Source organism: Saccoglossus kowalevskii, chromosome 9 (assembly GCF_978046115.1).
Source record: "Saccoglossus kowalevskii chromosome 9, keSacKowa6.1, whole genome shotgun sequence".
Classification (NCBI taxonomy): domain Eukaryota; kingdom Metazoa; phylum Hemichordata; class Enteropneusta; family Harrimaniidae; genus Saccoglossus; species Saccoglossus kowalevskii.
In genome coordinates, this window is record NC_140649.1 from 35,221,807 (window position 1) to 35,249,205 (window position 27,399).

The following is a 27,399-nucleotide window of genomic DNA, read 5'->3' on the forward strand; positions in this document are numbered from 1 at the left end:
ATGCCCATACACGGTCATGTGACATCATTAAATATGCATAAATGTAATATCTCAAGCACTGTTACAGACAGGAACATGAAACCAGTGCAATATCGAAGTTATTGCACAACAGAAGTGACTAACACATCCGATGACCATATATGGTCATGTAACTTCATCAAATATGCATAAATGTAATAACTCAAGCACTTTTACAGACGGGAACATGCAACCTGTGCAATATCGAAGCTATGGGATAAAAGTTGTGACTAACTAATATGATGACCATATATAGTCATGTGACCTCATCAAATAGGCATAAATGTTATATGTCAAGCACTGTTATTGATAGGACCATGCAACCAGTGCAATATTGAAGCTATTTCACAAGAGAGGTGACTAACATATATATGGTCATGTGACATCATTAAATATGCATAATTGTAATACCTTAAGCACTGTTACAGACAGGAACATGTAACATGTTTAGTATGAAGGCCATGCAATTCCTTTAATATATTCTTGTCAATGATGCTGATTTTGGAACGCTGCTAATAAGTCAGTGGGCTTGAAACCCGACATTGCTGCAACGCAGCTATATTTAGGTTTTCAAGACACATGTCTTGGAAACCTATTGTAATCGTTATGTTTTTTATTATTATTCCGCCAGATTTTTCGCTAAGCGCCATTCGAACACCGTTGCACATATCTGGAAAATGTTTTCATATGTTTGTAAAGTTTGATGAGATCTAGTGCATATCCTAAGATGACGCATATTGGTCACGTGGTACGGCGGCCATTTTGAATTTTAGGCGAAAAATGGCATGCTCATTTAAACACCTTTCTGAGGGTCTAGGAGTTTCAAACTTTCGCTTAAAAGAAGCATTGACCCTAGAGCTACGTATTTCATGAAAAAAAAGTTGAACGGTCATGTGACTTTTTTTTCTAGAATTTTCTGAAATATTGTTTTGCATCTCATTTGCATAATTTTGATCGTATCAAATTTCTACGCCATAATTTTGAAGAACATCATACATACTACAGATTAATCAAAGAATCATGGAAGTGCGACCAGTAGTTTTGGAGCAGTTGATTTATGAATATTTTTCACATTTTATATAAAATAGTCAGCAATGTTGCATTATGGGAAAGGGGGGAGGGCCCATATACGATACACATTGAATTGACATATATAGAGAACTATTGCATATAGAAACATGGAACTAACGCTATATTGAAGACATTGGACAAGAGAATTGACCAAAATATTGGATGACCATAAATGGTCATGCAACTCATTAAATATGCATGACTCTAATATCTCAGGCACTATTGCAAGTACAAACATGGAACTAACGCTATATTGAAGACATTGGAGAAAAGAATTGACCAAAATATTGGATGACCATATATAGTCATGTAACTCATTAAATATGCATGTCTTTAATATCTCAGGCACTATTGCAAGTATAAACATGGAACCAATTCTATATTGAAGACATTGAACAAAAGAATTGATCAACATAGTGTATGACCATATATGGTCATAGAGCTCATTAAATATGCGTGTCTCTAATATCTCAGGCATTATTGCAAGTTCACACATGGAATCAACGCTATATTGAAGACATAGGACGAGAGAATTGACCAACATATTCGATGACCATATATGGTCATAGAACTGATTAAATATGCATATCCATATATCTCGAACACTTTTAAAGATAGAGACATGTACCCAAACCTATATTGAAGACATTGGACAAGAGAATTGACCAACACAGTCGATGACCATATATGGTCATACAACTCATTAAATATGCATGTCTCTAATATCTCGAGTACTATTGTAAGCACAAACATGGAACCAATACTATATTGAAGACATTGGACAAAAGGATTGACCAACATATTCGATTACCATATATGGTCATAGAACTCATTAAGTATGCATATCCATAATATCTCGAGCACTTTTAAAGATAGGGACATGTACCCAAACCTATACTGAAGACATTGGACAAGAGAATTGTCCAACATATGAGATGACCATATATGGTCATATAACTCATTAAATATGCATGCCTCTAATATCTTAGGCACTGTTGCAGGTAGGAACATGGAACCAATGCTATATTGAAGACATTGGACAAGAGAATTGACAAACATACCTGACGACTATATATGGTCATATAACTCATTACATATGCATGGCAATAATATCTTGGACACTATCACATATACAAACATGGGACCAACGTTAATTTTGAGGGCTATTGCAAACAATCATACCTGGCCATGCATTGAATGTGACTTGGCCATGTGCTATGGTCTTGAAAACCGGTCATTGCTGCTATGCAGCTATATTTATTATTATTATTCTTCCGCCGTTTTTCGGTCACACTTTATGTCAACGCTGTTGGACCGATCAGTTCCATACTTGCCACAATGGTAAAGCTGTATGAGATCTGGTGCATATCCTAAGTTCAGACACATAGGTCACATGACCAGGCCGCCATCTTGGATTAAAGGCGAAATATTCAATGCCAAATTGCGCACCTTTTTGAGGGTTTGAGTGCTCCAATTTTTTTATGATAGTAGCAGTGCGACACGGGCTACAAATTTCATCAAAAAAAACTTTAGCGGTCACGTGACTTTTTTTTTTAGAATTTTTTTAAATTTTGTTTTGCATCTCATTTGCATAATTTTCGACAAATCAACTAACCCTGAATAACTTTGAAAGATCATATGACATAGTATTTAATTCCAAAATATTGAGTCCAGGCGATAAGCCGTTTTTTATAAGAAGATTTTAGAATGTTTTTCCATATTTTTTTGTTCTTTTACATGGTCACGTGACCTCATTTTTTAGACATAATTGCAATATCTCAAGCACTGTTACAGATAGGAACATGCAACCAGTGCAATATTGAAGTGATGGTACATGAAATTCTACTAACAAACAAGATGACCATATATGGTCATGTGATCTCATTAAATATGCATAAATGTAATATATCAAGCACTGTTACAGATAGGGACATGCAACCTGTGCAATATCGAAACTATAAGACACGAGATGTGACTAACTAATGTGATGACCATATATGGTCATGTGACTTCATCAAATATGCATAAATGTAATAACTCAAGCACAGTTACAGACGGGAACATGCAACCAGTGCAATATTGAAGTGATGGTACATGATATGTGAGTAACAAACAAGATGAATATATATGGTCATGTGACCTCATTGAATATGCATAAATGTAATATATCAAGCACTGCAAGAGTTAGTTACATGCAACCTGTGCAATATCGGAGGTATGGGTCAAGAGATGTGACTAACTAATGTGATGACCATATATGGTCATGTGACTTCATTAAATATGCATAATTGAATTATCTCAAGCACTGTTACAGATAGAAACATGCAACCTGTGCAAAATCGAAGCTATGGGACATGATATGTGAGTAACTAATGTGATGACCGTATATGGTCATGTGCCGTCATTAAATATGCATAATTGTAATATCTCAAGCAGAATCACAGATACAGACATGCAACCTATGTAATATCGAAGCTATGTGACAAGAGATATGACTAACTAATGTGATGACCATATATGGTCATGTAACTTCATCAAATATGCATCAATGTAATAACTCAAGCACTGTTACAGATAGGAACATGCAACCAGTGCAATATTGAAGCTATTGCACAACAGAAGTGACTAACATATCCGTTGACCATATATGGTCATGTGACCTCATCAAATAAGCATAAATGTAATAACTCAAGCACTATTACAGACGGGAATATGCAACCTGTGCAATATCGAATCTATGGAACAAGAAATGTGACTAACTAATGTGATGACCATATATGGTCAGGTGACCTCATCAAATATGCACAAATGTTATATCTCAAGCACTGTTACAGATAGGAACATGCAACCAATGCAATATTGAAGTTATTGCACAACAGAGCTGAAAAAAACATCCGATGACCGTATATGGTCATGGGACATCATTAAATATGCAATATTGTAATACCTTAAGCACTGTTACAGACAGGAACATGTAACATGTTTAGTATGAAGGCCATGCAATTTCCTTTAATATATTATTGTCAATGATGCTGATTTTGGAACGCTGCTAATATGTCAGTGGGCTCGAAACCCAACATTGCTGCAACGCAGCTATATTTAGGTTTTCAAGACACATGTCTTGGAAACCTTTTGTAATTGTTATGTTTTTTATTATTAGGGTTTCGAGCCCATTTGGTCGAAACCCTTTTGTAATTGTTCCGTTTATTATTATTATTATTATTATTATTATTATTATTCTTCCGCCTAAATTTTTGGTCACGCTTTATGTCAACACCGTTGGACCGATCAGTTCCATACTTGCCACAATGGTAAAGCTGTATGAGATCTGGTGCATATCCTAAGTTCAGACACATAGGTCACATGACCAGGCCGCCATCTTGGATTAAAGGCGAAATTTTCAATGCCGAATTGCGCACCTTTCTGAGGGTCTGAGTGCTCCAATTTTTTTATGATAGTAGCAGTGCGACAAGGGCTACAAATTTCATCAAAAAAAACTTTAGCGGTCACGTGACTTTTTTTTTTAGAATTTTTTTAAATTTTGTTTTGCATCTCATTTGCATAATTTTCGACAAATCAACTAACCCTGAATAACTTTGAAAGATCATATGACATAGTATTTAATTCCAAAATATGGAAGTCCAGGCGAAAAGCCGTTTTTTATAAGAAGATTTTAGAATGTTTTTTCATATTTTTTTGTTCTTTTATATGGTCACGTGACCTCATTTTATAGACATAATTGCAATATCTCAAGCACTGTTACAGATATGAACATGCAACCAGTGCAATATTGAAGTGATGGTACATGAAATTCTACTAACAAACAAGATGACCATATATGGTCATGTGATCTCATTAAATATGCATAAATGTAATATATCAAGCACTGTTACAGATAGGGACATGCAACCTGTGCAATATCGAAGTTATAAGACACGAGATGTGACTAACTAATGTGATGACCATATATGGTCATGTGACTTCATCAAATATGCATAAATGTAATAACTCAAGCACAGTTACAGACGAGAACATGCAACCAGTGCAATATTGAAGTGATGGTACATGAAATTTTACAAACAAACAAGATGACCATATATGGTCATGTGACCTCATTGAATATGCATAAATGTAATATATCAAGCACTGCAAGAGTTAGGGACATGCAACCTGTGCAATATCGAAGGTATGGGTCAAGAGATTTGGCTAACTAATGTGATGACCATATATGGTCATGTGACTTCATTAAATATGCATAATTGAATTATCTCAAGCACTGTTACAGACATGAACATGCAACCTGTGCAAAATCGAAGCTGTGGGACATGAGATGTGAGTAACTAATGTGATGACCGTATATGGTCATGTGACGTCATTAAATATGCATAATTGTAATATCTCAAGCAGAATCACAGATAGAGACATGCAACCTATGCAATATCGAAGCTATGAGACAAGAGATGTGGCTAACTAATGTGATGACCATATATGGTCATGTAATTTCATCAAATATGCATAAATGTAATAACTCAAGCACTGTTACAGACGGGAACATGCAACCAGTGCAATATTGAAGCTATTGCACAACAGAAGTCACTAACATATCCGATGACCATATATGGTCATGTGACCTCATCAAATAAGCATAAATGTAATAACTCAAGCACTATTACAGACGGGAACATGCAACCTGTGCAATATCGAATCTATGGAACAAGAGATGTGACTAACTAATGTGATGACCATATATGGTCATGTGACCTCATCAAATATGCATAAATGTTATATTTGAAACACAGTAACAGATAGAAACACACAACCTGTGCAATATCGAAGCTATGAGACAAGATATGTGACTAACACAACTGATGCCCATACACAGTCATGTGACATCATTCAATATGCATAAATGTAATAACTCAAGCACTGTTACAGACGGGAACATGCAACCTGTGCAATATCGAATCTATGGAACAAGAGATGTGACTAACTAATGTGATGACCACATATGGTCATGTGACCTCATCAAATATGCATAAAAATTGCAATATCTCAAGCACTGTTACAGATAGGAAAATGCAACCAATGCAATATTGAAGTTATTGCACAACAGAGCTGACAAAAACATCCGATTACCATATATGGTCATGGGACATCATTAAATATGCAAGATTGTAATACCTTAAGCACTGTTACAGACAGGAACATGCAACATGTTTAGTATGAAGGCCATGCAATTTCTTTTAATATATTATTGTCAATGATGCTGATTTTGGAACGCTGCTAATAAGTCAGTGGGCTCGAAACCCGACATTGCTGCAACGCAGCTATATTTAGGGTTTCGAGCCCATTTGGTCGAAACCCTATTGTAATTGTTCCGTTTATTATTATTATTATTATTATTATTCTTCCGCCTAAATTTTTGGTCACGCTTTATGTCAACACCGTTGGACCGATCAGTTCCATACTTGCCACAATGGTAAAGCTGTATGAGATCTGGTGCATATCCTAAGTTCAGACACATAGGTCACATGACCAGGCCGCCATCTTGGATTAAAGGCGAAATTTTCAATGCCGAATTGCGCACCTTTCTGAGGGTCTGAGTGCTCCAATTTTTTTATGATAGTAGCAGTGCGACAAGGGCTACAAATTTCATCAAAAAAAACTTTAGCGGTCACGTGACTAATTTTTTTCTAGAATTTTTTTAATTTTCTTTTGCATCTCATTTGCATAATTTTCGACTAATCAACTATCCCTGAATAACTTTGAAAGATCATATGACATAGTATTTAATTCCAAAATATGAAGTCCAGGCGATAAGCCGTTTTTTAGAAGAAGATTTTAGAATGTTTTTTCATATTTTTTTTGTTCTTTTATATGGTCATGTGACCTCATTTTATAGACATAATTGCAATATCTCAAGCACTGTTACAGATAGGAACATGCAACCAGTGCAATATTGAAGTGATGGTACATGAAATTCTACTAACAAACAAGATGACCATATATGGTCATGTGATCTCATTAAATATGCATAAATGTAATATATCAAGCACTGTTACAGATAGCGACATGCAACCTGTGCAATATCGAAGCTATAAGACACGAGATGTGACTAACTAATGTGATGACCATATATGGTCATGTGACTTCATCAAATATGCATAAATGTAATAACTCAAGCACAGTTACAGACGGGAACATGCAACCAGTGCAATATTGAAGTGATGGTACATGAAATTTTACTAACAAACAAGATGACCATATATGGTCATGTGACCTCATTGAATATGATTAAATGTAATATATCAAGCACTGTAAGAGTTAGGGACATGCATCCTGTGCAATATCGAAGGTATGGGTCAAGAGATGTGACTAACTAATGTGATGACCATATATGGTCATGTGACTTCATTAAATATGCATAATTGAATTATCTCAAGCACTGTTACAGTTAGAAACATGCAACCTGTGCAATATCGAAGCTGTGAGACAAGAGATGTGACTAACTAATGTGATGACCATATATGGTCATGTAACTTCATCAAATATGCATACATGAAATAACTCAAGCACTGTTACAGACATGAACATGCAACCTGTGCAAAATCGAAGCTATGGGACATGAGATGTGAGTAACTAATGAGATGACCGTATATGGTCATGTGACGTCATTAAATATGCATAATTGTAATATCTCAAGCAGAATCACAAATAGAGACATGCAACATATGCAATATCGAAGCTATGAGACAAGAGATGTGACTAACTAATGTGATGACCATATATGGTCATGTAACTTCATCAAATATGCATAAATGTAGTAACTCAAGCACTGTTACAGATAGGAACATGCAACCAGTGCAATATTGAAGCTATTGCACAACAGAAGTGACTAACACATCTGATGACCATATATTGTCATGTGACCTCATCAAATAAGCATAAATGTTATAACTCAAGCACTATTACAGACGGGAACATGCAACCTGTGCAATATCGAATCTATGGAACAATAGATGTGACTAACTAATGTGGTGACCATATATGGTCATGTGACCTCATCAAATATGCATAAATGTTATATGTCAAGCACTGATACAGATAGGAACATGCAACCAGTGCAATATTGAAGTTATTGCACAACAGAAGTGACCGACACATCCGATGTCCATATATGGTCATGTGACATCATTAAATATGTATGATTGTAAAACATTAAGCACTGTTACAGACAGGAACATGTAACATGTTTAGTATGAAGGCCATGCAAATCCATTAATATATTCTTGTCGATGATGCTGGTTTTGGAACGCTGCTAATAAGTCAGTGGGCTCGAAACCCGACATTGCTGCAACGCAGCTATATTTATTATTATTATTATTATTATTATTATTATTATTATTATTCCGCCAGATTTTTCGCTAAGCGCCATTCGAACACCGTTGCACATATCTTGAAAATGTTTGCACATGTTTGTAAAGTCTGATGAGATCTAGTGCATATCCTAAGATGACGCATATTGGTCACGTGGTACGGCGGCCATTTTGAATTTAAGGCAAAAAATGGCATGCTCATTTAAACACCTTTCTGAGGGTCTAGGAGTTTCAAACTTTCGCTTAAAAGAAGCATTGGCCCTAGTGCTACGTATTTCATGAAAAAAAAGTTGAACGGTCATGTGACTTTTTTTTCTAGAATTTTCTAAAATATTGTTTTGCATCTCATTTGCATAATTTTGATCGTATCAAAATTCCACGCCATAATTTTGAAGAACATCATAAATACTACAGATTAATCAAAGAATCATGCTAGTGCGACCAGTAGTTTTGGAGCAGTTGATTTATGAATATTTTTCACATTTTATATAAAATAGTCAGCAATGTTGCATTGTGGGAAAGGGGGGAGGGCCCATATACGATACACATTGAATTGACATATATTGAGAACTATTGCACATACAAACATGGAACTAACGCTATATTGAAGACATTGGACAAGAAAATTGACCAAAATATTGGATGACCATATATGGTCATGCAACTCATTAAATATGCATGTCTCTAATATCTCAGGCACTATTGCAAGTACAAACATGGAACCAACGCTGTATTGAAGACATTGGACAAGAAAATTGACCAAAACATTGGATGACCATATATGGTCATAGAACTCATTAAATATACATGTCTTTAATATCTCAGGCACTATTGCAAGTACAAACATGGAACCAATGCTATATTGAAGACATTGAACAAAAGAATTGATCAACATAGTTGATGACCATATATGGTCATATAACTCATTAAATATGCGTGTCTCTAATATCCCAGTCATTATTGCAAGTACAAACATCAAACCAACGCTATATTGAAGACATAGGACGAGAGATTTGACCAACATATTCGATGACCATATATGGTCATGGAACTAATTAAATATGCATATCCATATATCTCGAGCACTTTTAAAGATAGAGACATGTACCCAAACCTATATTGAAGGTATTGGACAAGAGAATTGACCAACACATTCGATGACCATATAAGGTCATAGTACTCATTAAATATGCATGTCTCTAATATCTCAGGCACTATTGCAAGCACAAACATGAAACCAATGTTATATTGAAGACATTGGACAAAAGAATTGACCAACACAGTCGATGACCTTATATGGTCATACAACTCAATAAATATGCATGTCTCTAATATCTCGAGCACTATTGCAAGCACAAACATGGAACCAATGCTATATTGAAGACATTGAACAAAAGGATTGACCAACATATTCGATTACCATATATGGTCATAGAACTCATTAAATATGCATATCCATAATATTTCGAGCACTTTTAAAGATAGAGACATGTACCCAAACCTTTACTGAAGGCATTGGACAAAAGAATTGACCAACATTTTAAATGACCATATATGGTCATAGAACTCATTAAATGTGCAAGTCTCTAATATCTTAGGCACTGTTGCAAGTAGGAACATTGAACCAATGCTATATTGAAGACATTGGACAAGAGAATTGACAAACATACCCGATGGAGGAGTTGATTTATGAATATTTTTCACATTTTATATAAAATAGTGAGCAATGATGCATTATGGGAAAGGGGGGAGGGCCCTTAATACGATACACATTGTATTGCCATATATTGAGAACTATTGCATATACAAACATGGAACCAACGCTTTATTGAAGACATTGGACAAGAGAATTGACCAAAATATTGGATGACCATATATGGACATAAAACTCATTAAATATGCATGTCTCTAATATCTCATGCACTATTGCAAGTACAAACATGGAACCATGGCTATATTGAAGACATTGGACGAGAGAATTGACCAACATATTCGATGACCATATATGGTCATAGAACTCATTGAATATGCATGTCTCTAATATCTCATGCACTTTTAAAGATAGAAACATGTACCCAAACCTATTGTGAAGGCATTGGACAAGAGAATTGACCAACACATTCGATGACCATATATGGTCATAGAACTCATTAAATATACATGTCTCTAATATCTCAGGCACTATTGCAAGTACAAACATGCAACCAGTGCTATATTGAAGACATTGGACGAGACAATTGATCAACACATTCGATGACCATATATGGTCATACAACTCATTAAATATGCATGTCTTTAATATCTCGGGCACTATTGCAAGTACAAACATGGTACCAACCCTATATTGAAGACATTGGACAAAAGAATTGACAAGCACAGTCAATGACCATATATGGTCATAGAACTCATTAAAAATGCATATCCATAATATCTCGAGCACTTTTAAAGATAGAGACATGTACCCAAACTTATATTGAATGCATTGGACAAAAGAATTGAGCAACATATTAAATGACCATATATGGTCATAGAACTCATTAAATATGAATGTCGCCAATATCTTAGGCACTGTTGCAAGTAGGAACATGGAACCAATGCTATATTGAAGACATTGGACAAGAGAATTGACAAACATACCCGATGACTATATATGGTCATGGAACTCATTAAATATGCATGGCTATATTATCTCGAACACTATCACATATACAAACATGGGCCCAACGTTAATTTTGAGGGCTATTGCAAACTGTCATACATGGCCATGCATTGCATGTGACTTGGCCATGTGCCATGGTCTTGAAAACCGGTGATTGCTGCTATGCAGCTATATTTATTATTATTATTATTATTCCGCCAGATTTTTCGCTAAGCGCCATTCGAACACCGTTGCACATATCTTGAAAATGTTTGCACATGTTTGTAAAGTCTGATGAGATCTAGTGCATATGCTAAAATGACGCATATTGGTCACGTGGTACGGCGGCCATTTTGAATTTAAGGCGAAAAATGGCATGCTCATTTAAACACCTTTCTGAGGGTCTAGGAGTCTCAAACTTTCGCTTAAAAGAACCATTGGCCCTAGAGCTACGTATTTCATGAAAAAAAAGTTGAACGGTCATGTGACTTTTTTTTCTAGAATTTTCTAAAATATTGTTTTGCATCTCATTTGCATAATTTTGATCGTATCAAAATTCCACGCCATAATTTTGAAGAACATCATACATACTACAGATTAATCAAAGAATCATGCAAGTGCGACCAGTAGTTTTGGAGCAGTTGATTTATGAATATTTTTCACATTTTATATTAAATAGTCAGCAATGTTGCATTATGGGAAAGGGGGGAGGGCCCATATATGATACACATTGAATTGACATATATTGAGAACTATTGCACATACAAACATGGAACTAACGCTATATTGAAGACATTGGACAAGAGAATTGACCAAAATATTGAATGACCATATATGGTCATGCAACTCATTAAATATGCATGTCTCTAATATCTCAGGCCCTATTGCAAGTACAAACATGGAACCAACGCTATATTGAAGACATTGGCCGAGAGAATTGACTAACATATTTGATGACCATATATGGTCATAGAACGCATTAAATATGCATATCCATAATATCTCGAGCACTTTTAAAGATAGAGACATGTACCCAAACCTATATTGAAGGCATTGGACAAAAAAATTGACCAACATATAAAATGACCATATATGGTCATAGAACTCATTAAATACGCATATCCATAATATCTCGAGCACTTTTAAAGATATAGACATGTACCCAAACCTATATTGAAGACTTCGGACAAGAGAATTGACCAACACATTCGATGACCATATATGGTCTTCAACTCATTAAATATGCATGTCTCTAATATCTTAGGCACTGTTGCAAGTAGGAACATTGAACCAATGCTATATTGAAGACATTGAACAAAAGAATTGATCAACATAGTTGATGACCATATATGGTCATACAACTCATTAAATATGCGTGTCTCTAATATCTCAGGCATTATTGCAAGTACAAACTTGGAACCAACGCAATATTGAAGACATCGAACAAAAGGATTGACCAACATATTCGATTGCCATATATGGTCATAGTACTCATTAAATATGCATGTCTCTAATATCTCGAACACTATTGCAAGCACAAACATGGAACCAATGCTATATTGAAGACATTGAACAAAAGGATTGACCAACATATTTGATTGCCATATATGGTCATAGAACTCATTAAATATGCATATCCATAATATCTCGAGCATAATTTTCAGGGCTATTGCAAACAGTCATACATTGCCATGCATTGCATGTGACTTGGCCATGTGCCATGGTCTTGAAAACCGGTGATTGCTGCTATGCAGCTATATTTATTATTATTATTCTTCCGCCGTTTTTCGGTCACACTTTATGTCAACGCTGTTGGACCGATCAGTTCCATACTTGCCACAATGGTAGAGCTGGATGAGATCTAGTGCATAGCCTAAATTCAGACACATAGGTCACATGACCAGGCCGCCATTTTGGATTGAAGGCGAAATTTTCAATGCCGAATTGCGCACCTTTCTGAGGGTCTGAGTGCTCCAATTTTTTTATGATAGCAGCAGTGGTTCAAGGTGCTACAAATTTCATCAAAAAAATCTTTAGCGGTCACGTGACTTTTTTTTTTAGAATTTTTTTAAATTTTGTTTTGCATCTCATTTGCATAATTTTCGACGAATCAACTAACCCTGAATAACTTTGAAAGATCATATGACATAGTATTTAATTCCAAAATATGCAGTACAGGCGATAAGCCGTTTTTTATAAGAAGATTTTAGAATGTTTTTTTATATTTTTTTGTTCTTTTATATGGTCACGTGACCTCATTTTATAGACAAAATTGCAATATCTCAAGCACTGTTACAGATAGGAACATGCAACCAGTGCAATATTGAAGTGATGGTACATGAAATTCTACTAACAAACAAGATGACCATATATGGTCATGTGATCTCATTAAATATGCATAAATATAATATATCAAGCACTGTTACAGATAAGGACATGCAACCTGTGCAATATCGAAGCTATAAGACACGAGATGTGACTAACTAATGTGATGACCATATATGGTCATGTGACTTCATCAAATATGCATAAATGTAATAACTCAAGCACAGTTAAAGACGGGAACATGCAACCAATGCAATATTGAAGTGATGGTACATGAAATTTTACTAACAAACAAGATGACCATATATGGTCAGGTGACCTCATTGAATATGCATAAATGTAATATATCAAGCACTGTAAGAGTTAGGGACATGCAACCTGTGCAATATCGAAGGTATGGGTCAAGAGATGTGACTAACTAATGTGATGACCATATATGGTCATGTGACTTCATTAAATATGCATAATTGAATTATCTCAAGCACTGTTACAGATAGAAACATGCAATCTGTGCAATATCGAAGCTATGAGACAAGAGATGTGACTAACTAATGTGATGACCATATATGGTCATGTAACTTAATCAAATATGCATACATGTAATAACTCAAGCACTGTTACAGACATGAACATGCAACCTGTGCAAAATCGAAGCTATGGGACATGAGATGTGAGTAACTAATGTGATGACCGTATATGGTCATGTGACGTTATTACATATGCATAATTGTAATATCTCAAGCAGAATCACAGATAGAGACATGCAACCTATGCAATATCGAAGCTATGAGACAAGAGATGTGACTAACTAATGTGATGACCATATATGGTCATGTAACTTCATCAAATATGCATAAATGTAATAACTCAAGCACTGTTACAGATAGGAACATGCAACCAGTGCAATATTGAAGCTATTGCACAACAGAAGTGACAAACACATCCGATGACCATATATGGTCATGTGACCTCATCAAATAAGCATAAATGTAATATATCAAGCACTGTTACAGTTCGGAACATGCAACCTGTGCAATATCGAAGCTATGGGTCAAGAGATGTGACTAACTAATGTGATGACCATATATGGTCATGTTACCTCATCAAATATGCATAAATGTTATATTCGAAACACAGTAACAGATAGAAACACGCATCCAGTGCAATATTGAAGCTATTGCACAACAAAAGTGACTAACACACCCGATGACCATATATGGTCATGTGACCTCATCAAATATGCATAAATGTTATATCTCAAGCACTGTTACAGATAGGAACATGCAACCAGTGCAATATTGAAGCTATTGCACAACAGAAGTGACTAACTAATGCGATGACCATATATGGTCATGTGACCTCATCAAATATGCATAAATGTAATAACTCAAGCACTGTTACAGATGGGAACATGCAACCTATGCAATATCGAAGCTATGGGACAAGAGATGTGACTAACTAATGTGATGACCATATATGGTCATGTGACCTCATCAAATATGCATAAATGTTATATGTCAAGCACTGTTACAGATAGGAAAATGCAACCAATGCAATATTGAAGTTATTGCACAACAGAGCTGACAAAAACATCCGATGACCATATATGGTCATGTGACATCATTAAATATGCATGATTGCAAAACATTAAGCACTGTCACAGACAGGAACATGTAACATGTTTAGTATGAAGGCCATGCAAATCCTTTAATATATTCTTGTCGATGATGCTGATTTTGGAATGCTGCTAATAAGTCAGTGGGCTCGAAACCCGCCATTGCTGCAACGCAGCTATATTTAGGGTTTCGAGCCCATTTGGTCGAAACCCTATTGTAATTGTTCCGTTTATTATTATTATTATTATTATTATTATTATTCTTCCGCCTAAATTTTTGGTCACGCTTTATGTCAACGCCGTTGGACCGATCAATTCAATACTTGCCACAATGGTAAAGCTATATGAGATCTGGTGCATATCCTAAGTTCAGACACGTAGGTCACATGACCAGGCCGCCATCTTGGATTAAAGGCGAAATTTTCAATGCCGAATTGCGCACCTTTCTGAGGGTCTGAGTGCTCCAATTTTTTTATGATAGTAGCAGTGCGACAAGGGCTACAAATCCCATCAAAAAAAACTTTAGCGGTCACGTGACTTTTTTTTTTAGAATTTTTTTAAATTTTGTTTTGCATCTCATTTGCATAATTTTCGACAAATCAACTAACCCTGAATAACTTTGAAAGACCATATGACATAGTATTTAATTCCAAAATATCTAGTCCAGGCGATAAGCCGTTTTTTATAAGAAGATTTTAGAATGTTTTTTCATATTTTTTTGTTCTTTTATATGGTCACGTGACCTCATTTTATAGACATAATTGCAATATCTCAAGCACTGTTACAGATAGGAACATGCAACCAGTGCAATTTTGAAGTGATGGTACATGAAATTCTACTAACAAACAAGATGACCATATATGGTCATGTGATCTCATTAAATATGCATGAATGTAATATATCAAGCACTGTTACAGATAGGGACATGCAACCTGTGCAATATCGAAGCTATAAGACACGAGATGTGACTAACTAATGTCATGACCATATATGGTCATGTGACTTCATCAAATATACATAAATGTAATAACTCAAGCACTGTTACAGACGGGAACATGCAACCTGTGCAATATCGAAGCTATGGGACAAGAGATGTGACTAACTAATGTGATGACCATATATGGTCATGTGACCTCATCAAATATGCATAAATGTTATATTTGAAACACAGTAACAGATAGAAACACACAACCTGTGCAATATCGAAGCTATGAGACAAGATATGTGACTAACACATCTGATGCCCATACACGGTCATGTGACATCATTAAATATGCATAAATGTAATAACTCAAGCACTGTTACAGACGGGAACATGCAACCTGTGCAATATCGAATCTATGGAACAAGAGATGTGACTAACTAATGTGATGACCACATATGGTCATGTGACCTCATCAAATATGCATAAATGTTATATCTCAAACACTGTTACAGATAGGAAAATGCAACCAATGCAATATTGAAGTTATTGCACAACAGAGCTGACAAAAACATCCGATGACCATATATGGTCATGGGACATCATTAAATATGCAAGATTGTAATACCTTAAGCACTGTTACAGACAGGAACATGCAACATGTTTAGTATGAAGGCCATGCAATTTCCTATAATATATTATTGTCAATGATGCTGATTTTGGAACGCTGCTAATAAGTCAGTGGGCTCGAAACCCGACATTGCTGCAACGCAGCTATATTTAGGGTTTCGAGCCCATTTGGTCGAAACCCTATTGTAATTGTTCCGTTTATTATTATTATTATTATTATTATTATTCTTCCGCCTAAATTTTTGGTCACGCTTTATGTCAACACCGTTGGACCGATCAGTTCCATACTTGCCACAATGGTAAAGCTGTATGAGATCTGGTGCATATCCTAAGTTCAGACACATAGGTCACATGACCAGGCCGCCATCTTGGATTAAAGGCGAAATTTTCAATGCCGAATTGCGCACCTTTCTGAGGGTCTGAGTGGTCCAATTTTTTTATGATAGTAGCAGTGCGACAAGGGCTACAAATTTCATCAAAAAAAACTTTAGCGGTCACGTGACTAATTTTTTTCTAGAATTTTTTTAATTTTCTTTTGCATCTCATTTGCATAATTTTCGACTAATCAACTATCCCTGAATAACTTTGAATGATCATATGACATAGTATTTAATTCCAAAATATGAAGTCCAGGCGATGAGCCGTTTTTTAGAAGAAGATTTTAGAATGTTTTTTCATATTTTTTTTGTTCTTTTATATGGTCACGTGACCTCATTTTATAGACATAATTGCAATATCTCAAGCACTGTTACAGATAGGAACATGCAACCAGTGCAATATTGAAGTGATGGTACATGAAATTCTACTAACAAACAAGATGACCATATATGGTCATGTGATCTCATTAAATATGCATAAATGTAATATATCAAGCACTGTTACAGATAGCGACATGCAACCTGTGCAATATCGAAGCTATAAGACACGAGATGTGACTAACTAATGTGATGACCATATATGGTCATGTGACTTCATCAAATATGCATAAATGTAATAACTCAAGCACAGTTACAGACGGGAACATGCAACCAGTGCAATATTGAAGTGATGGTACATGAAATTTTACTAACAAACAAGATGACCATATATGGTCATGTGACCTCATTGAATATGATTAAATGTAATATATCAAGCACTGTAAGAGTTAGGGACATGCATCCTGTGCAATATCGAAGGTATGGGTCAAGAGATGTGACTAACTAATGTGATGACCATATATGGTCATGTGACTTCATTAAATATGCATAATTGAATTATCTCAAGCACTGTTACAGTTAGAAACATGCAACCTGTGCAATATCGAAGCTGTGAGACAAGAGATGTGACTAACTAATGTGATGACCATATATGGTCATGTAACTTCATCAAATATGCATACATGAAATAACTCAAGCACTGTTACAGACATGAACATGCAAACTGTGCAAAATCGAAGCTATGGGACATGAGATGTGAGTAACTAATGAGATGACCGTATATGGTCATGTGACGTCATTAAATATGCATAATTGTAATATCTCAAGCAGAATCACAAATAGAGACATGCAACATATGCAATATCGAAGCTATGAGACAAGAGATGTGACTAACTAATGTGATGACCATATATGGTCATGTAACTTCATCAAATATGCATAAATGTAGTAACTCTAGCACTGTTACAGATAGGAACATGCAACCAGTGCAATATTGAAGCTATTGCACAACAGAAGTGACTAACACATCTGATGACCATATATGGTCATGTGACCTCATCAAATATGCATAAATGTTATATCTCAATCACTGTTACAGATAGGAACATGCAACCAGTGCAATATTGAAGCTATTGCACAACAGAAGTGACTAACATATCCGATGACCATATATGGTCATGTGACCTCATCAAATAAGCATAAATGTAATAACTCAAGCACTATTACAGACGGGAACATGCAACCTGTGCAATATCGAATCTATGGAACAATAGATGTGACTAACTAATGTGATGACCATATATGGTCATGTGACCTCATCAAATATGCATAAATGTTATATGTCAAGCACTGATACAGATAGGAACATGCAACCAGTGCAATATTGAAGTTATTGCACAACAGAAGTGACCGACACATCCGATGTCCATATATGGTCATGTGACATCATTAAATATGTATGATTGTAAAACATTAAGCACTGTTACAGACAGGAACATGTAACATGTTTAGTATGAAGGCCATGCAAATCCATTAATATATTCTTGTCGATGTAAAGCTGTATGAGATCTGGTGCATATCCTAAGTTCAGACACATAGGTCACATGACCAGGCCGCCATCTTGGATTAAAGGCGAAATTTCCAATGCCGAATTGCGCACCTTTCTGAGGGTCTGAGTGCTCCATTTTTTTTATGATAGTAGCAGTGCGACAAGGGCTACAAATTTCATCAAAAAAAACTTTAGCGGTCACGTGACTAATTTTTTTCTAGAATTTTTTTAATTTTCTTTTGCATCTCATTTGCATAATTTTCGACTAATCAACTATCGCTGAATAACTTTGAAAGATCATATGACATAGTATTTAATTCCAAAATATGAAGTCCAGGCGATAAGCCGTTTTTTAGAAGAAGATTTTAGAATGTTTTTTCATATTTTTTTTGTTCTTTTATATGGTCACGTGACCTCATTTTATAGACATAATTGCAATATCTCAAGCACTGTTACAGATAGGAACATGCAACCAGTGCAATATTGAAGTGATGGTACATGAAATTCTACTAACAAACAAGATGACCATATATGGTCATGTGATCTCATTAAATATGCATAAATGTAATATATCAAGCACTGTTACAGATAGAGACATGCAACCTGTGCAATATCGAAGCTATAAGACACCAGATGTGACTAACTAATGTGATGACCATATATGGTCATGTGACTTCATCAAATATGCATAAATGTAATAACTCAAGCACAGTTACAGACGGGAACATGCAACCAGTGCAATATTGAAGTGATGGTACATGAAATTTTACTAACAAACAAGATGACCATATATGGTCATGTGACCTCATTGAATATGATTAAATGTAATATATCAAGCACTGTAAGAGTTAGGGACATGCATCCTGTGCAATATCGAAGGTATGGGTCAAGAGATGTGACTAACTAATGTGATGACCATATATGGTCATGTGACTTCATTAAATATGCATAATTGAATTATCTCAAGCACTGTTACAGTTAGAAACATGCAACCTGTGCAATATCGAAGCTGTGAGACAAGAGATGTGACTAACTAATGTGATGACCATATATGGTCATGTAACTTCATCAAGTATGCATACATGAAATAACTCAAGCACTGTTACAGACATGAACTTGCAACCTGTGCAAAATCGAAGCTATGGGACCTGAGATGTGAGTAACTAATGAGATGACCGTATATGGTCATGTGACGTCATTAAATATGCATAATTGTAATATCTCAAGCAGAATCACAAATAGAGACATGCAACATATGCAATATCGAAGCTATGAGACAAGAGATGTGACTAACTAATGTGATGACCATATATGGTCATGTAACTTCATCAAATATGCATAAATGTAGTAACTCAAGCACTGTTACAGATAGGAACATGCAACCAGTGCAATATTGAAGCTATTGCACAACAGAAGTGACTAACATATCCGATGACCATATATGGTCATGTGACCTCATCAAATAAGCATAAATGTAATAACTCAAGCACTATTACAGACGGGAACATGCAACCTGTGCAATATCGAATCTATGGAACAATAGATGTGACTAACTAATGTGATGACCATATATGGTCATGTGACCTCATCAAATATGCATAAATGTTATATGTCAAGCACTGATACAGATAGGAACATGCAACCAGTGCAATATTGAAGTTATTGCACAACAGAAGTGCCCGACACATCCGATGTCCATATATGGTCATGTGACATCATTAAATATGTATGATTGTAAAACATTAAGCACTGTTACAGACAGGAACATGTAACATGTTTAGTATGAAGGCTATGCAAATCCATTAATATATTCTTGTCGATGATGCTGGTTTTGGAACGCTGCTAATAAGTCAGTGGGCTCGAAACCCGACATTGCTGCAACGCAGCTATATTTATTATTATTATTCTTCCGCCTAAATTTTTGGTCACGCTTTATGTCAACACCGTTGGACCGATCAGTTCCATACTTGCCACAATGGTAAAGCTGTATGAGATCTGGTGCATATCCTAAGTTCAGACACATAGGTCACATGACCAGGCCGCCATCTTGGATTAAAGGCGAAATTTTCAATGCCGAATTGCGCACCTTTCTGAGGGTCTGAGTGCTCCAATTTTTTTATGATAGTAGCAGTGCGACAAGGGCTACAAATTTCATCAAAAAAAACTTTAGCGGTCACGTGACTTTTTTTTTTAGAATTTTTTTAAATTTTGTTTTGCATCTCATTTGCATAATTTTCGACAAATCAACTAACCCTGAATAACTTTGAAAGATCATATGACATAGTATTTAATTCCAAAATATGGAAGTCCAGGCGAAAAGCCGTTTTTTATAAGAAGATTTTAGAATGATTTTTCATATTTTTTTGTTCTTTTATATAGTCACGTGACCTCATTTTATAGACATAATTGCAATATCTCAAGCACTGTTACAGATAGGAACATGCAACCAGTGCAATATTGAAGTGATGGTACATGAAATTCTACTAACAAACAAGATGACCATATATGGTCATGTGATCTCATTAAATATGCATAAATGTAATATATCAAGCACTGTTACAGATAGGGACATGTAACCTGTGCAATATCGAAGCTATAAGACACGAGATGTGACAAACTAATGTGATGACCATATATGGTCATGTGACTTCATCAAATATGCATAAATGTAATAACTCAAGCACAGTTACAGACGGGAACATGCAACCAGTGCAATATTGAAGTGATGGTACATGAAATTTTACTAACAAACAAGATGACCATATATGGTCATGTGACCTCATTGAATATGCATAAATGTAATATATCAAGCATTGCAAGAGTTAGGGACATGCAACCTGTGCAATATCGAAGGTATGGGTCAAGAGATGTGGCTAACTAATGTGATGACCATATATGGTCATGTGACTTCATTAAATATGCATAATTGAATTATCTCAAGCACTGTTACAGACATGAACATGCAACCTGTGCAAAATCGAAGCTGTGGGACATGAGATGTGAGTAACTAATGTGATGACCGTATATGGTCATGTGACGTCATTAAATATGCATAATTGTAATATATCAAGCAGAATCACAGATAGAGACATGCAACCTATGCAATATCGAAGCTATGAGACAAGAGATGTGGCTAACTAATGTGATGACCATATATGGTCATGTAATTTCATCAAATATGCATAAATGTAATAACTCAAGCACTGTTACAGGTAGGAACATGCAACCAGTGCAATATTGAAGCTATTGCACAACAGAAGTGACTAACACATCCGATGACCATATATGGTCATGTGACCTCATCAAATATGCATAAATGTTATATCTCAAGCACTGTTACAGATAGGAACATGCAACCAGTGCAATATTGAAGCTATTGCACAACAGAAGTCACTAACATATCCGATGACCATATATGGTCATGTGACCTCATCAAATAAGCATAAATGTAATAACTCAAGCACTATTACAGACGGGAACATGCAACCTGTGCAATATCGAATCTATGGAACAAGAGATGTGACTAACTAATGTGATGACCATATATGGTCATGTGACCTCATCAAATATGCATAAATGTTATATTTGAAACACAGTAACAGAAAGAAACACACAACCTGTGCAATATCGAAACTATGAGACAAGATATGTGACTAACACATCTGATGCCCATACACGGTCATGTGACATCATTAAATATGCATAAATGTAATAACTCAAGCACTGTTACAGACGGGAACATGCAACCTGTGCAATATCGAATCTATGGAACAAGAGATGTGACTAACTAATGTGATGACCACATATGGTCATGTGACCTCATCAAATATGCATAAATGTTACATCTCAAGCACTGTTACAGATAGGAAAATGCAACCAAAGCAATATTGAAGTTATTGCACAACAGAGCTGACAAAAACATCTGATGACCATATATGGTCATGGGACATCATTAAATATGCAAGATTGTAATACCTTAAGCACTGTTACAGACAGGAACATGCAACATGTTTAGTATGAAGGCCATGCAATTTCCTTTAATATATTATTGTCAATGATGCTGATTTTGGAACGCTGCTAATAAGTCAGTGGGCTCGAAACCCAACATTGCTGCAACGCAGCTATATTTATTATTATTATTCTTCCGCCAACTTCAAACGACTTCTTCTCTGAAACGGCTGGACCGTTTTGCCTGGAAATTTGTATATACCTTGTACATGTCATGCCATTAAAAGTGACTGAAACAGATTTTCGATTAGTCACGTGGTTCGGCCGCCATCTTGGAACTCATTAAATATGCATGTCTCTTGTATCTCAAAAACTATTGCATGTACAAACATGGAACTAACGGTATATTGAAGGCAACGGACAAGAGAATTGGCCAAAATATTCGTTGACCATATATGGTCATAGAACTCATTAAATATGCATGTCTCTTATATCTCAAGCATTATTGCATTTACAAACGTGAAACTGACGCTATATTGAAGGAAATGGTCAAGAGAATGAGCCAACATATTCGTTGACCATATAAGGTCATATACCTCATTAAATATGCATACCTATAATATCTCAGGCACTATTGCACATACAGACATGGAACCATTGCTATATTGAAGGCTTTGGGCAAGAGAAATCGTCAACATCTTCAATGACCATATATGGTCATATAAGTCATTAAATATGCATGTCTCCATATCTCAAGCACTATTGCATGTACAAACATGGTACCAATGATATATTGAAGGCAATGGACAAGAAAATTTGCCAACATATCCGTTGACCATATATGGTCATAGAACACATTAAATATGCATGTCTCTTATATCTCAAGCGATATTGCATGTACAAACGTGAAACTAACGCTATATTGAAGGTAATGGTCAAGAGAATGAGCCAACATATTCGTTGACCATATAAGGTCATATACCTCATTAAATATGCATATCTATAATATCTCAAGCACTATTGCACATACAGACATGGAACCATTGCTATATTGAAGGCTTTGGACAAAAGAAATTGTCAACATCTTCAATGACCATATATGGTCATATAACTCATTAAATATGCATGTCTCCAATAGCTCAAGCACTATAGCATGTATAAACATGGTACCAATGCTATATTGAAGGCAATACAAAAGAGAATTGGCCAACATATCCGCTGACCATATATGGTCATAGAACTCATTAAATATGCATGTCTCCAATATCTCAAGCACTGTTGCATGTATAAACATGGTACCAATGCTATATTGAGGAAACTGGGAAAGAAAATTGGCCAACATATCCGTTGACCATATATGGTCATAGAACTCATTCAATATGCATGTTTCTAATATCTCAAGCGCTATTCCATGTACAAACATGGAACAAACACTATATTGAAGGCAATAGCAAAGAGAATTGGCCAACATATCCGTTGACCATATATGGTCATAGAACTCATTAAATATGCATGTCTCTAATATTTCAAGCAGTATTGCATGTACAGAATTGGCCAACATATCCGTTGACCATATATGGTCATAGAACTCATTAGATATGCATATATATAATATCTCGAGCACTATTGAAGTTAGAGGCATGGAAATAGCGCTATAAGGAAGGCATTGGGCCAGAACGTCGTGTAAATTACACGTATATACATTGCACAAATCAAATCTTCAAACTTTTTTTTCTCCAAATTTAATGGTGTTATGGCTCTTTTTTCTTGAAAGCCGTTAATAGCTGCTCTGCAGCTATATTTAGATTTGTATTTGCATATATTTATAATTGTAATATTTATGATTTATAGGTCAGAAGGTTGAAGGACCACTTAGTGGCAAAAGTCCCCTGCCCTGGGAGGTGTCTGTGAAACCAGACAACATGTTCGAAAACCAAGTCAAGAGAGTGGAGGTCCCATACACGGCATGTGTGAAATCTTGCTATGTATGTAATGCTACTGGTTACAATCGATGCTATAAATGTCTGGGAAGAGGCCGGGTAAGTGAATCACTGTTACAGTACATTGTTAGTGGGTAATAACAAATTTTAACATTTGAGAATTTATGTGTTTTATTTTAAATGCAGAACTCTAAATACAGAGATACAAATAATTCCCCTTTGCAACTTTGTCATTGCTGGTTATTTGTCCCCGTTCGAATGTGCTAAAAATCATAAAAAAATCAAGCATTTCCGGCATTCCAGAACTGGATCTTGGTTTATGGAAGATTTTGTTCAAACTTGGTACATACGTTGGAAATGATGGGACCATGATGCACATCCTGTTATTTTTCTGATCCAATTTAAAATGGCCGACTTGTGGCCATTTTGTTTTAATGAATGCAATTCTAGTGCCATAACTCTACCATTTTTTGACTGATTATGTTCAAATTTTATATATTCATTATACATCATGACATAGATATATTGGTTTCACTATCTGATTCAAAATGGCCAAATGGCAGCCATTTTTGTGCTAAAAAATCACACATTAGAGATCATGGGTCTCTGATGCACGTCATTTTAATTTTCAGATCGGATTCACAATGGCTGACTGGCGGCCATTTTGTTTAAATGAATGCACTTCTAGAACCATATCTCTGATATGCTTCGACTGATTATGATTTACCCCCCGGTATATAATTCGTTTCACATCATGTTATATATATATATATAGATGTATTCAAAATGGCTGACTGGTGGCCATTTTGTTTTAATTGCTGTTCCAGAGCAATATTTCTCATTATATTATAGCATACCAGTGGATTTTATGACGTCATTGCAGCAGATTATTAGCGATAATGTATTACATTATTGAGCATCAAGGCCCTGTCCCATGGATATGAATACAATGTTGATTTCGAAAACGAATAAAGAAAAAACTATTGAAAAAGAAGAGAAATTGTTAGATAACAAGTATTTAATACCAAAATCGGCATCAAATAAAATGGCCCATAACCAATAACAGCGGATAGACAATATTTTGAAGGCACTGTCGTCTGCTCTGTACACTAATGCGCGTTCTGTCGAAGCGTTCCATCTAGTACGCGCGCTTCTATATTCCGCGAAACGAGATCGACGAAAGACCGACGTGACTTGTATTTCCTCGGCATCGACTCCGGGTAAATGTAACAGTCCGGGCACAGTTTGTATAAATAAATGAAAGTATCCGTGTTCTCAGGTGTGTATCTGTTTATTTTATACAGTGAGATTAAAATCACTGTTGGTTCTCCTTCTAGGATGGCTAACACCCACTAGCTTTCCGGTCATGTTCGTTCACCCGCTACACTACGCTTGGCTTCAAAGTATTCGTCAAATCCCCGCCCTCTTGTGGAATTTAAAATAACTATTACACAGAAAGGACAGTTGTCAATAATATCTACCTTGATTGTTTGAAAACACTAGTAAGATGGGGTAACGATGCAACTATGTACATGTACCCCGGGTACGCACAGTTGATCCAGCTGGACCCCGGCGGTGATCTTGCGTAGTGTAGTGCAAGCCGCGGTGGACACCGATATGACGTACCAGTCACGGTATGCCGTTAGCGTGGGCGATCACTGTAATGCTACTCCACACCACACATCAGTCACTCATTCACTCGCAATGTAAATGAGTTCAATACAATAATATTTGTTCCTTTCTTAGTTTGCCATATGAGATTGTGGAAACAATTTTCAGAAAGACATTTTAAATTATTCAGATTCACGGGCCAGTGACTTTGAAACTATTCCGCTCACTGTAGATTTTTCTCAAAATTTTTACGCTTTTTAGAGGCAGCAAATCCACTGGTAATGACAATGCTACAAAATAATAACAATAATGAACTCCCCGACAACCCATAATGGACTCAAGCACACTTTGTGCTCCATATATGTACTCGGCTCACGCCTCATACATATATGTCGCACAAAAATGAGCTTTCACCCATTATGGGTTGGCGGGTCGTTCATTATTGTTTAAATATGGACAAGTACTTGTTTGATGATCAGATACAAAATTTCAATCATGTTTATGTTTCAACTTTATTACTATAAACAAAAATATATAAATTTGATAACTAACTGGGACTGTGCCATGCATAGCTTGTTTTTTGTAAAACATAAAATCATTATTGACAATACTTTAAATCATAATTCATTTTTTTCTGCAAAAGTGGTTTTGCTTCAAATAAACAGTAATTTTTTATTATCTCTGATACTATCAACAAATAACCTCAAAATACTATTATATTTTGGAATTAATATATTTTATCATTATTAATATACCAATAAAAGAATTTTATAAACATAAAATTTACTTAATGATACTATAATGTGATTGATGGTACCATCACGGAATTGATAATTAATTTGCAGAATACAAAATGTAAAAATGAATAATAATAATAATAATCAAATATTTCATGTGCTCATTATCTTTTTTTTTCTGCCATATAAATAAATATTTTTCTCGTTATTTTGCGGTTTTCAGATAAGATGTAAATTCTGTGGCGGTAGTGTTCATGTACAACATAAGGATATCTTTACCAGACAGTTCTGTTCCGGATGTTCTGGTACCGGACGAATAAGGTA

General features: G+C 35.5%; 1 protein-coding gene across 2 annotated transcripts in view; it reads left to right on the forward strand.

Moving 5' to 3' along the window:
- Positions 1–27,399, forward strand: part of LOC102802885 (protein SSUH2 homolog) — a 172,383-nt gene that overhangs the window by 130,377 nt on the left and 14,607 nt on the right. For both annotated transcript variants that reach the window (XM_085503456.1, XM_006825686.3), the window contains 2 exons: positions 24,639–24,826; positions 27,299–27,396. In XM_085503456.1, the coding sequence (XP_085359582.1) occupies positions 24,639–24,826; positions 27,299–27,396 (286 nt within the window). The remainder of the gene's footprint in view (positions 1–24,638; positions 24,827–27,298; positions 27,397–27,399) is intronic.